The 14,249-nt window shown below is 47.1% G+C and overlaps 1 protein-coding gene across 1 annotated transcript in view; it reads left to right on the top strand.

Moving 5' to 3' along the window:
* Positions 1-7,314, top strand: part of net (atonal bHLH transcription factor 8-like protein net) — a 29,503-nt gene extending 22,189 nt beyond the window's left edge. Inside the window, exon 2 of the mRNA XM_075698080.1 lies at positions 3,625-7,314. Within this exon, the coding sequence (XP_075554195.1) occupies positions 3,625-3,648 (24 nt within the window). The 3' untranslated portion in view covers positions 3,649-7,314. The remainder of the gene's footprint in view (positions 1-3,624) is intronic.
* Positions 7,315-14,249: the final 6,935 nt, after the last annotated feature.

Genomic DNA, 14,249 nt, shown 5'->3' with positions numbered 1-14,249 from the left:
CGAGAGGGAGCGTAGCACAAACAATTCGAAGGGGGGAGGAGAGTAAACATGTCCGCAATAGAGATTAGTAAGAGGCGATTGGAAGACTGGTGGTAGTACCGAAATGAACGGGGGCGTACAAAAACAAAGTTCCCAATCATCATCATCATCATAATCAGCAGCAGCAACCTGTTTTATGTCCTATGTCCACTGCAGGACGAAGGCCTCTCCCCGCGATCTCCAATTACCCCTGTACTGCGCCAGCCGATTCCAACTAGTACCCGCAAATTTCCTAATTTCGTCGCACCACCTAGTCTTCTGTCGTCCTCTACTGCGCTTCCCTTCTCTTGGTGCCCATTCTGTCACCCTAATGGCCCAACAGTTATCTACTCTACGCATTACCAATAGGGGTTCAGAAATTTTGAGGATGGGGATTCTTCGTGTTTTTTTTCCTTTTTTTTAATATAGGTAAGACATTAGGCAATATAGTAACAAGAGCTTGGTGGCGCAAACCACTGCCCCGTTCCAAAGGGGACGCTCATAGCATCCATCCATCCATCCATCCATCCATCCATCCATCCATCCATCCATCCATCCATCCATCCATCCATCCATCCATCCATTCGTCCCATCTAATCCATGTTATCGACGGCGGTCGAAATTTTCTCATGCAAACAGGGGTACTTTACAGTGGGACATTGACTAGGGGCAGTTCGGTCAGCATTTTTATTTCACTTAAACATAGCCTTAAAACATTTAACAATGCGGTTAAGTTTAGATAATTATTTGGTTACGCACAATACAAAATACATCCTGAGCTGCGCAAGGTGACTGCGGACAACGTTGCATAGCTCAATCCGCAAAAAAATATTAAGATGCTGGCTAACGTTAGCTGGGACGTCCTGCGTCGGTGGTTTACTGGCCAGCTAACTGGGCTGTGTAATGAACCATTTTGAAATTACCTTGAAGAATTAAGGAGGAAGAGAGAGAATTCGTAAGAATTTGTTCCTGCAGTTTTCGGGGTCCCACAACGCGTCGTAACTGAAAAAATAAAATTGCTGGTAGTACGAAATTGCCGGTAATGACTGCGTGTCGCGCGAAGATCTATGCTGCTTTATAACGGAATCGGACACCTCGCGAGATTTTCAAGCACGCTCAAGGCAGTTAGCGTGCACCATAACACGAAGCGCCCTGCGTTCGATGTCAGCGGAGGGACGGCAGAAAAAAGAAATTGATGGCGAAGCGGAGGCAATGAGCAGAGATACCTATAGAAAAAAAAAAAGAATCAAGTCAGCTCGTCGCGTCGTGAAATGAGATGCTCGCACGGCTAGCATAGGCGCAGGGCCCAGAATCGAGCCTGCGGCGGCGGAGTGCAAACGAGCCAGCTGTTCAAAGCGAGCGCCCGACCGGGCCGCCCGCCTCGCGAGCCGTGACGGCGAGGGGGAAGGCATTGGGCGAGAGGAGCGGGCAGGCCGCTGCCGGGCGTGCACTTGCTGAACACGCACACCTGTTCCGGCGACTCTTCTGCTGCTTCCTCCCTCGGGCGGCGGGAGAATGCGCGGCGGCCGAGGAACGCTCCACGAGCCGCGGAGACAAACGAAGCAAAAGAAAAGGGACGAAACACGAGTGCGCTTAAAAGAGGAAGAAATGAACGAAATGACTAGCAGGGCCCGGCTTTGCTGGCGCGGCTCGTTGAAGTCGACGAGCATGGCTTTTGTGCGTCTTCGTATTATTTTTTCTGCTTCTCTTCTGCCAGCCGATGTTCCTGTAACTCCCCTTCGCGCTTCTTGAGCAGTGTGCAGCGCTTATTGCCGTTTCCAGATACGCCTCTCGCAGTGGCCTTTCTCTTTGCACTCGGCGCTTCACTCTCCGGTCGGCCGGGGGTGCTGGGCTCGTTCGTACAGCGAGCCGTCTTTGTGCTCGCTCGCGTCTCTCTCAGCACAATATGTCCGCGCATCCGATGCGCCGACCACTGGGCTATCGTTGCCTTTCCTTTTGATTTGGGCCCGCGAATGGGCAGTTAAATAGGCCGTTTTTTTTTTTTTGTCGCGTGTGAAATGCTTGGTCTGAAGGCTTTCAGGCAGTGCTGAGTTTCGGTAAAAGTTCCGTATACGTTCTCCATATAAGGGCAGTGTTACCGAAGTGCGTTATTGCCTACCCTTTAGATGAGACCCATCATTTGTGTTCAATATACCGTCATCATGATGAAAGTGGAAGCGAATTCGTGCTCGCTCATTGCCATTATTCCGCATACGTTTTTTCTATAATAGCTGTCAAAAAACAGTTTCAGCTGAGCGTCGCTTGCGATCTGCTGCGCTCACATTTCACGCGCTGAGGCACTGTAGAGAATCGCGTTGATTTAAGCGCGTCATAGCGTGTTTACCAGAGACGCAAGCGACGTGCAGTCAGCTTGGACGCAGAATGACGAAGAAACCAAGTGGGTGGCGTAGCGTCGCTCCCCTAAATCGGCTCTTCACTGAAGCGAGGGCAGCGCTCTCTTTCCCTGCCGGCATGAACGTTGTGCGTACATACGCACACTAACGTTCTTGCTGAGCACCTGTGTGCAACTAGTTAGGATACGCTCGTCTGAGCGGAACTGACCCGTGAACTGTCAGCTAAAACTTTCTAATAATGGAACCTGTTTTAAGCGTGACTCGACCTGCCCACGTAATTTCCGTCGATCCCTTATTGAAATCGTATTAGGCCAAAAGAAAGTCGATAGTATCTCCACGCTTGTCGATTTGTCATCGAAGGAACTTCCTAAATTTTTATTGAGCGCATCTCACGGCCTTTTAATTGAATAAGTTCGGTAGATTTTTGATATTTTTTTAAGAACATTTAGTGCGTCAGCGATGATACATTGTCTGCTTTTCGAGGACAAGCGTAGATTTCATGGAATGTTGTCACGGCATTAAACAATACTATATTAATGACATTGTGCAGTGGACAGTGGACACAATTGGACAGTGGTTCGTCTTAACCACTGCCAGTTTTCTTTTTCCTGCCGTCATACGGGTCTGAGTGCAGAGGTAGCGAGGGTTAGTTGAGGGTCACGCCATATAAAACTTCACTTGCGCGGCAGTATTTGCTGTCCAGTGCCAACTACTAAGCAAGTTAACTTAACGCGGACTTTTCAGGATGCAGTTCCATTTGTGGACAGCCTCAGGGCCCTTCCAAAAGTATACAGGCACTTGCCCGCCTGGGCATGTTGCGGTGGTGGTGTCACCTGAAATAGCGAGCCTAAGGTGCGCCATTTCCGTCGGCCTTGGAGGGGGAGGGTCGAAGAGTTTGGCAGAGGTTTGAGTTGTGTCGATGGACAGACGCGGTGAATTAGGGCGCCTGTTTTGCATCACGGAACAACAGTTCGCTGTTGTGCTGGCCGCTGTGATACGAAACCAGCTGCCTCGCGAATGACAATGACCAGCGCTGTCGTCGATACAGCTTCGCGGTACGATGAAAGCTTAACTCCAAGGCGACCGAAGGTGACGTGGATGGTGGTGCCACCTTTGGGCGTGCATTATTCAGCGTATTTCGTGCGCGCGTGATTTGGCATGTGCATATTTTCTTGACCGAGTTCAGATTCTTCGCGGCTTATGCCCACAAATGTAATGGTGCAACATACTCGCCTGTTGCTTTGCCTCGCAGGACCCCCTGGAGCTGTCCAGCTGACGTCGGGACGAGAGCGGCGCGGCGGCGCCCAGTGACTCGACGTCCCAACCGTGAGCGCCGCCGACTGCGCCAGCCCCGTCAGCCGCCCAGCGAGCGAGCTTGGCTCAGCAGCGCGCCATCACCTGGCAGTGCAGCCATATTACAGGGCAGCGCTCCGTTGTGTAGAGACTGACGCAACCTGTGTGCAAGCTGCTGAGTGTGATAGACCTCCACACTGAAAGGAGGAAAAAAAAAATACCCGAACTGCTTTTTAATTTAAGGAATTGATTAGTGACTGTCTTGGCACGGCGTTTGTTTCGTCGTTGTTGTTCTTGCGTAAGGTATTTTCTCGCGAAAGACGGCACTTATGGCAATTGTTTCACTGGTGCTTCTCGTCAGAGGGAGGAAGAGGACGACGCCTACGTAACCAAGCGACATTTTCGCTATTTGTGCTGTCGTTGTCGCGCAAACTTATCTGACTGGCTGCTGAACTGGCCTCAAAGCCGACGTTAGTTATCCAGCCCAGTGATTTGAACATAAACAAAGCATGATTCCATTTGGCAGCTGGGATACACTGACTGTTAACTTCCCCTCACATATGCGATTTTTAATTTGCCAACACACATGCTTTTTTCCATCGGGGTCAGAAAACACTGGTTGCGTGTGCCACCGGTATTGCAGATTCACTACCAGCAGGAAAAAATGTTTCCTTGTGACAAGCCGTCCCAACGACTTGTGCGAGCGCCATGGCTTTTGTGGACGCGCAGCGGCGGGGAACAACAAACCACTAAATGAAAAAAGTAAGAAAGGAAGGAAGGCAAATGGATTGGAGAGGACAGACAAGCTCTTCCACTTATTCCTATAGGACGGTTAAAGACCTTGACCATCCGCTATAACTGCACCATCTTACCTAGACATCGTCAGACGTATGTGCGTGGAGAATGCAGATGTGAGGCCGAGAAAATCATGAGCAGAGCGCCTGTCAGCTCTGCACACAATTCCTTTTTTTTTTCAAATGAGGCGTCACTGTAAACAGTGTGGCGATATGTAGGGTAACAAAGTGTCAACACTGTCACCACTGAAGCACTCACTTTGCTTTCAGTCACTTCCTTCCAGTACGTACGCAGTTCTGTGCTCGGTGTCTACAATTAGTGGCGAAGTTAGTTGTTGGTGCTATAGTATTTCAGAAAGCTCATTGCTCTATCGTCGGCGCAACAGCGCCGCGCACGCATTTTGGCATAAAACGAGGAACTTTCGGCACATGTTAGATGTTTTCAACCTAGCGATGCTGCAAGAATGTGGTCGCGCGTGTAAACCTGCCACCCGAAAATCCTTTGGAAGATGAGATAGATAGATAGATAGAGAGAGAGATTAAAAGACTGAAGTCGTTCAAATGGTGGTATCCGTTATAAACATTGAGTGTCAGGGTGAGCTAGCTCACGCATCGCACGATCCAAACGAAGATGAGCAATTAGCCCTGTTCGTTGTGCGTAACCGGATGGCAACGTGTTGTAGCCTTTTAGAATGAAGTAATGTAGCTGGCAAGTTTAGTGAGCTTAAGACAACGAATGTAGCGAAATACTCCGTCGGCTATTTGTAGAACAAAGGGATGATAGTTGCTTTTCTTGCTTAAGGACTTGATGAATGGAAAAAAGAAAAAGCTCGTGGCAACATAAGGCGTCGTATAGGTGGCCTAAAGTGCAATTAAGACGATATGAGCAGTTTTGAAAGGGTGATTCAAACTCGTCTTTTCAACTTCGACCATTTTCGTCCTTCGCCAGATGTCGTTACGGCGTTATACCATGATCTGGCTGTCAGCGCGACATATATGATTAGTGCAGAACAAAAAACGAATGGTAATAGTTTGTACTGCATTGGCGCTCTATTCCTTCTAGTACGTGGCGGCATGCTGTTGTAAGTTTTTTTATCGGCATGAGTGGCCACATTCGTCTTGAATAGGGTTTTGTTCAGTCAAAGGGAGAGGAAACAGAGCACCTGTTAAATGGTTTGCATCACTGCATGTGCTAGGTAGATCTCTCTATATGGTTTTGACATCGAAAGCTAAAGCCGCAACTACGCTGTAAAGCTAATATTTTAAGGCTGGAAGTGTCGTCTGCATATATTATTGAATAACTAGTGATTGTTTATAATTAGCACCCTTCACAAAATGAAAAAAGAACTTGTTTGGGGTTGTTATGGATGCTTTCTTGTTTTTTTTAAAACTCAACGTGAGAACAACGTCTACTCTTTTTCTTCAGCTTACACTCGGTTTATAGTCTGCTGTTGAACACGGGCCACAACGGCCGCAATCCAAATAGCACGAAATGCAACAATGCTGGTTCATTTTGTATTTGCGTGTTTGTTGTAGAACATAGTGTAGTCAGGATTGATTCAAAGACCACCACCGCGTCACAGACCGCATTGCTGCGTTCGGATGTTTGACACCATCGAACATTTTTGATCCTGCTTGAAGAAAACAGTTTCTTGAACCTTGCACCGTATTTCCCCGGTAAAGAAAGAGCAGTGACCAACACTCGTAGCATCGTAAATCTTTCGTTCATAATTGCTGCGGTGTCCAACGACAGATGAAAAATAAAAAGAAAGCTGCAGCGAATGGTTCCCGATTTACCTCTATAATTCGTCTTCAAAAATAAACAATTCCAAACAAATGTGTTGGCAAGGGAAAAAAAAAATGTTGGTACATTGGAGCCTGCGTGCTGCGAAATTGATGTGACCCTCTTTGTCTTGTGTGACTTCTTTCCTAGAGAGTAACATTTTAAGTGTTCAAGACCAGACAGCCTTGGAGATCGTACCGTCCTTACCGCAGGCTCTGAATCAATTGTCGTTGCTTACAACCGTCCATGGACGCGCACTTGTGAAGACTTACAACCTCGGATTTGATTCGTTGGACTAGGAACGACAAAATGATGCTCTTAATCTACGTCTCTGAACTACTTATACAAAACGGAGAGCCTTTATGCACTCGTAAAGGCCGTGCACTGACTTTCACAAAGGTGGGAAGTGGGATGACTACCACAACAGGACCATCCACTTAACTACCGTACACTTGAGGATCAATAATGCTCGATATGCATTTCGCGAAGGTCTACTGAGACTTCGAATTTGTCTTGCTCCTGTTTTGCTTGTAAACTGCTCGCGCAAGGGGGTCGTTATCCAGCGACTGATTTGTATGCACGCGTAGTGCTATGTGTGAATTTAGTCAACTCAAGGCAGCGATAGGCGACAAGCAGCCGTCGCTTCATCGGCGCGAAGGGTATGAAACGACGAGGGAGCGAATTTGAAGATTACGTATTTTAAATTGCGCTTTCGGCTTTTCAATTGTCTACGAGTTGAGCAACATCCAGATGGGAGCGCAGCTGTTATAAGAACGGTGACCGCGCGCGCTCGTCGTGCGCACCACCGCCGTGCCGCGTGCGGCCGTCAGTCAGAGACCGCTGCCAAGCTTCGTACAAACAGCTGTGTTCGCGGATTACGTGCTCACGGAATAGGTGGGCACATTGTGGCGCCTCTTTATACTGTGTCGACATCTAGTGAGTGTACGTGCATTACTTGTAGTGTGGAAGAGGACATTCGTGCCTGACTCAAGTGCCCGCATCGTTCATTTCATTGTGTGCAAGACCAAAATGGGTGTGCAAATCGAAGAATAAATTATATATTTGCGTCGCACTCTCTGGAGTCCCGTGCTGCAGTCCGTGCCGGCAGCCGCATGCACTGCGGAGAAAAGAAACATTGGTAAGTATTCTCCAGACACGACCCTGACCGGTATTATTTTTTCTTCATCCACGGAGGGGCAAAAGTGCAACACCCACACGATAGTCTGCTCATTGGCAGGAAATGCTCACGTCACGTGTGTGTGAGAGAGGGAGCAAGAACAGTGGGATATATTTCCTGCCTACGACTTGAGAAAAATCCGGACTACGTAAAAAAATCTGGGTTGGTACTCGCAAAACTCAGCTCTCTTTCGTAAACGTTGTCATCATCGCCAAGGCGACCAACTGGTTGTGAGGACGATTGCTAATAAAAGCGGCAAACACCTAACGTTGACTAACGAAGAAACGTTCGTTTGAAAGTTTTTTTAAGGGGAGATGCTACTCGAAAAGTTTTTTTTTATTATTTGTACTAGAAATTTGAAAATACTGTCATTCATAGTCTTTTATGTAGATTTCAAACATGGCATTAGCTTTTGTGTAACTACTACATTCTTTTAGTTATGTCCTACACAACTGCAAAATATAGTAAATTTAGAGGCACTTCCTTGTGTATCAAATTTTCAGAAAAAGCGTCGTGCTGTAGCTTATTAGCTCGTTGTAGACCGCAGTGTGCCGCTATCTATCCTAACAGTATGTACAATTACTGGAACTATGCTAAAGAAATTAGGACACCTTATTTTTTTTTACACAATCCTATGAAATATAGCCTTGCACTTGCGCAGATACTGCCGAGAGATATTGCGCTTTGAAGTAGGTATCAGCATTCCACATATCTTGAAGCGTATGTATACCAAATTTCGTTGGTGTAGGAAAATTATAAGTCCACAAGGTTAATTTCAAGGGATTGCGAAAAAAGTTAGTTGAAGTTGACTAATCTTTTATTGTATAGTTCCAGTAATTATACGTGCAGTTTGGATAGATATCGGCACTGTGCAGTCTGCAAAGAGATAAATAAGCCACATCGTGATGCTTTTTGTGAAAAAGTTTATAGACAAGGAAGTGCCTCCAAAGATCACTATATTTTTCAGTTGTGTAGGACATAACAAAAATAATATAGCAGTTACACAAAAACTAATGACATACTTGAAATCTACATAAAAGACTCCACGAATGGCAATATTTTCAACTCTCTAGTACTAATAATAATTTGTTTTTCGAGTAGCACCCCCCTTTATACCGGCACTGAGCATGTATTCACAATATTTCACTTACGTAAGCGCAATTCCCGAGGGACCGTACATGTGCGGCGATCGACCAAGAGCCTTTGTAATTGGGGAACGTTCTTACGTAAGGAGGACTTGCGTAAGTACGGGCCGTCGGCTTTATTCGCCAGTTCGCGTTTCCCTCAAGCCATGAGCCGATTGCCGAATTGTGTTATTCTTAAGGGAACCGACGATCTACCAGAACATACAATGAGAGGTGTGCTGGTGCCCCAGAAAATTGTTATCTGGTTAATAATAATAAAAAAAGATAGGTCAGTGAACACATTAGATCTGCGACATTTTTGAACACCGTTTCATGGAATGTCATTTTATCAAAAAGACTCTGCCCGACTATTATAAGGCGCTTCAGCGAAGGTAGTTTAATTTACTATGTTAACCAACACAAGTTAGCGCATACTAGTAACTTCTGTGTAACTAGCGAAAGTTACACAGAACAGAAGTTAATAGTAGATGCAGTAGATGTTAAGAGAAGATGCATTAGCAGAAGTGGATATTAGTAGAAAAAAATTACGGCGTTTCATGTGCAAAAACCACGATCTGATTATGAGGCACGCCGTAGTGGAAGACTGCGGATTAATTTTGACCACCTGGGGTTCTTTAACGTGCACCTAAAACTAATTGCACGGGTGTTTTTGTATTTCGCCCGCATCCAAATGCAACCGCCGTGGCCGGTATTTAATCGCGCGACCTCGTGCTTAGCAGCGTAACACCAAAGCCACTAAGCAACCACAGCGGATAAGATATTAGTAGAACCAGAGTCCTTCAATGAAAGACTCTGGTAGAGCGGAAGTAAAGCTGCTTGCACCGAACTGTTACACTAAAAGCACACGAGCTAACTGAAACAGAACGAATCAGCCCGGCTTTCACCTAAGACACGAAAAGGCGGTCGCTAGCGTAGCAAACAAAAAACAGCACGAGAGACGGGATGCTGTGAAGGAACACAGGACGCCACTGACTTATGTAACTAAGCATTTAGTTTTTCGTTGAGGGTGCAATATACAGACACGAGGGACAAGAAATGATCAAAATACAGTGCGCAAGTGGTGGCATAAGCATTTCTTGTGAAGTTGATTAATTGAGGACTAAATCCACTATTTGGAGTTAAAATAAAGTAAATTTGTAAACACTATGGGAATGACGTCGATTTCCTAATACGTGAGCATTACTTCTCTTCAACACTAGCATTACTTCTCTTCAACATTACTTAAATCTCTTCAACGGTAATGCTTCTGTGGTCGCAGCAAACATGAGCAATGGTTGTCTCTTGCCGCCATTATTTTTTTGTTGGCTTCAGCATCTGGTGGCCTCGGCCGCTAAAGTGTGACTATTTTGATGCAATTAGCATTTTCAGGGTACTTCACGCTCTTTTCGATCCGACCGTCTTTCTGTCCGTCCGTCCTGTCCTGTCCTGTCCTATCCGTCCTGTCCTGTCTGTCTGTCTGTCTGTCTGTCTGTCTGTCTGTCTGTCTGTCTGTCTGTCTGTCTGTCTGTCTGTCTGTCTGTCTGTCTGTCTGTCTGTCTGTCTGTCTGTCTGTCTGTCTGTCTGTCTGTTTGTCGCAACCGGGCACGAAATCAATCGTCGGGTAAACTTGGGTTATTGGTATGTGACATTGGGTGTGTTCCGCTTGTCATTTAATCCGTCTCATGTTAACATGTTACTGGGTATGTGTCACTGCATATGTGCCTCTTGGACGCCAACTTGGGTTACTGGGTATGGGGCAGTTCTGTCTTTCTGTCTGTTTGTCTGTCGCAACCGGGCACGAAAACAATCGTCCGTCCGTCCGTCCATCCATCCATCCATCCATCCATCCATCCATCCATCCATCCATCCATCCATCCATCCATCCATCCATCCATCCATCCGTCCATCCATCCATCCATCCATCCATCCATCCATCCATCCATCCATCCATCCATCTTAAACCTTGTGCCCATTGGTCTCAGACAATGCCTACCAAATACGGTAAAGTTGTCAATCTACGTCGATGACATCTGCGTCTGGGAATCTGGTGTGACGTGTCCTCAAGTGCGTGTAAGGCTGCGAAAATCTGCGACGTTGATATCGACGTACCTTAGGCAATAAGGCCTCATGATTTCTCCAGAAAAAATGTGCATTGGTGGTATTTAGCCGGAAGTCAATTACTTCGTACGCCATATCCATCGATGGACGAAATACCTCTTGCGTAAGTACACACAGGATTTTAGGGGTAATCATCAAACGTGATCTCTGTTGGATTCCCCATGTGGCATACCTAAAGAAGCGCCTGACAGCCATCTCTCATCTTTTCAAGTTTCTTGGAGTAAAAGCCTGGAGTACATCAGTACAGGCGATGATGCAACTGTACCGGACGCTGTTTCTAGGCCTTCTAGGCTATCTGAGGCACAGCTTGGTAGTGCTGACGAATACCTGCAGAACTAACATCCGCACACTGGAACGTGCTCAGTCCCAGATGCTTAGGGTTTCCCTTGGGCTGCCACAATGTACATCAACATCCGAAACCATTTCAATTGCTCATGGCTACCCAGCCAAGATTCACATTTTATGGAAGCGCTCGGAGCACACGTCAGGCAACCTTATCGCGCCCCTCTCCACTATCGCGCCTCGCTGCAATAAGACCGACCACACACCTGTTTTTGTCAGACGATGCTGCCATATCGTGTATACCTGCCGTCAAATTACATCGCTGCTCGAGAGTTTTGGCTCCTTCTTGGTGCTTAGCTCAGCCACAAGTTATACTGGCAGTACCAAGAATTCGAACGAAGGCACAACTGTCCTCACTAGCGCTCAAGCAACTTTCGCTGCTCTTGCTGTACGAACAATACAACGGTCATACCCATGTATACACTGATGGTTCAACCACGGAGGACGGTTCTGCACGAACAGCGATTCTTCCCGCGAAAGTCACCACCTTGAAGTTCAAGATATCGCATCAGACTATATCGACAGCCGCGGAGCTTGCTGCTCTTCGTAGAGCACAACGGATAATTAGAGAGTAACAGCCTCAAAAATGGAGCATTTTCGGGACTCTTTAAGGCCGCCCTACATTGCTTCCTTTCCGCCTTACACCGTGGACCCAGCGAACAACTAGTACTAGAAATCCGAGAGCTCCTTCATCGCCTCGTCGAGCGAGGACACCACGTCTCATTTCGGTGGCTCCCTAGCCATTATTGCATAATGAGTAACGTACAGGCTGATGAAGCTTCTCGATATGCTCATGAAGACGGCCTGCAGGAGCCAATCCCGCTGTCAAGTACAGATGCAGCAGCGAAACTTCCAGTGCTTGCATATGATGCCTTACAATGGCTGTGGAACACACCTAGTTTCCAGCACATATGTGTACATCGACTGGACCCCTGTCTGCAACTTCATCATCCACCTTACTACCCCGACCCGAGGCAATGATACTTTGCCGACTGTGGCTTGGCGTCGCGTTTACGAAGTCGTACGCTTTCCGCATCGGATGGGAGGATAATGCTGCGTGTGACCACTGTGGTGACGACGAAACTATCGAACACGTTCGATTTATTGTCCTCGATACAGCACACAGAGGCAGTCACTCGCGACTGTGCTGGCCCGTCTTGGCGACCGGCCACTTTCAGAGCAGACAGTCCTGAAGCGCCGACCTATACAGTCGTCACACTACATGACAGCCAAGGCGCTCTTGAAATTTTTACGTTCGAGTGGCCTATTGGAGGGACGGTAATTCTCATGGACGTTCACAAACTTCCCTATCTTTTTTTCATGTTTGTTCGGTTTTCTCTCCTCTGTTCTTTCCGCTTTTCATTTACCCTTACCCTTCCGCCAGTGCAGGGTAGCAAACCACAATCTCATCCGGCTAACTTCCCTGCCTTTCCCATGCTGTTTATCTCTATCTTTCTCTCTCTCTCTCTCTCTCTCTCTACGGTGGCTACCTGCAAGCTATCGCCTCGTTGTCGTCACTCGTGGCAGAAAGTGTCAGATTTTACAGCGAAGCTATCAGCATCTAGTTGGTCGGCATTTTTCGTGTCCGCGTCCGTCAGCAAAAAAGATTCCGGCGGCAGTGCAGGGCCATGGAGTAGTGGCGCGTACCCCCGTAAGGCAGAGGCTTCATGCAGTCAACAAAGTGAAGCGAACAGTGAAACATTTTTGGAATCACGCATACAACACACAGAACAGCATATGTTGCAATAAAGAACAAGCACAAACCGATCATATGAACCACATGAATGATAATAATACGCTCCTTATAACAATGCGAAGCACGTAGTGCTCCCCGCATAGGTTTCTTGAGGCTCTATTCGCGCCCGCTTTCTTTGTGTGTTTTCTTAGCACATATTGTGCATCTGTCCTCGCTACAACGTACAACGCCTCTCTCTTCAGACAACTTTAAACCCACTGACTCGAGCCCGTTCTCTGAGTCAAAGATGCTCGTACCCTGGCCCCATCCATCACTGGCACAAAAAGCGATTCGTGCACTAGTACAGTGCTTGAAGCGCACCGGTTTGAGAGACCGCTTTTAGTCTCCTTATGCATCTTCCCTAGTGTAGGGTAGCAAACCGGACACTCGTCTTGTTGACCTCCTTGCCTCTCTTCTCCTTGCTTTCTCTCTCTCTCTCTTCTCTGCAGGCTCCCAAAGCAATCCTTTACCGCTTGCTTGCCTTGCCCCTCAACGCCTCCGATCAGCACTTCTTTGGCAGTTAAAAGCTCCAAACTGGGTTCACTGTGTCCGTCAGTTCTTTCCGTTACACTACCGTCGTCATCAGAACATCCTCCTATTCCTCAGTTTCAGCCAGTTTCAGCCTACAATCTTATGGTGAAGGGAAACAGCGGCCACACCCACCACTGCTTGGCATCGAACTCACGCCCCCACGAAAATGTGCAGCTACATTGCTACAGTTTCTGAAATCGACTTGCCTCAGTTAGCGATTGTAGTCGTGATGGGCAGCCCCTCCATGCACGCACTGCTATTGTTTCCATCATTCTCCGTTTTTCTTTATCCTCCTTTCTCTTAATCCTCTTGACCCTTCGTATATGGTAGCAAACTGGACGCGCCCCTGGGTAACCTCCGTACTTTTCCGTTCTCTCTTCCCTCCGTCTCCTCTTCCTCCTCCTCCACCTGAAAGGTGGACGCGCTAACTACTGTGCATGTGTTGTGCACGAAATAAAGATGGTGGTGTCCTCTGTGACTGCGAGCCCTGAATGAGTTCCGGGGAATCGCTGTAGTCTGCTGATACAGATAACTTCAACAAATATTCAAAGGAGCACTAGTGCATGCGATGGGGAGATGTAATGCGTCAGCTGATGTACGATGCCACATTAAAAAAAGACAAGAAAAAAGGCATAGCTCAGTAAAGGTGAACACAGTACATAAAAAAGCGTTCGAGGAGTTCGAAGAAAGAAAGGTGTAGAACCGAAACCTTTTCGGGTTCAGTGTGGGTTCTGGGGCGCTATAACGTAAAACTATTCCAAACTTTTCTATTCCAATTCTGCAATCAGCCCTCCGCGATTGGTCAAAAACTTTTTCGGACCTGTCTTCACAGAATTCACCTGTCTGCCACGCGACGTCACGAAAACCGTGATAGCTCCCCATGTTATATGACGTTTACACACTGATTATGCATGATGGGACCGAGCAAAAGAAAACAGTTATTTCTGATTCGAAGCCTTTTCGCCATTAGCCCTCGGCTA

This window comes from Dermacentor variabilis, chromosome 1 (assembly GCF_050947875.1).
Source record: "Dermacentor variabilis isolate Ectoservices chromosome 1, ASM5094787v1, whole genome shotgun sequence".
NCBI classification, from domain to species: domain Eukaryota; kingdom Metazoa; phylum Arthropoda; class Arachnida; order Ixodida; family Ixodidae; genus Dermacentor; species Dermacentor variabilis.
The sequence above is the reverse complement of the archived record's forward strand: the minus strand, read 5'-3'. Positions and strand labels throughout refer to the sequence as shown.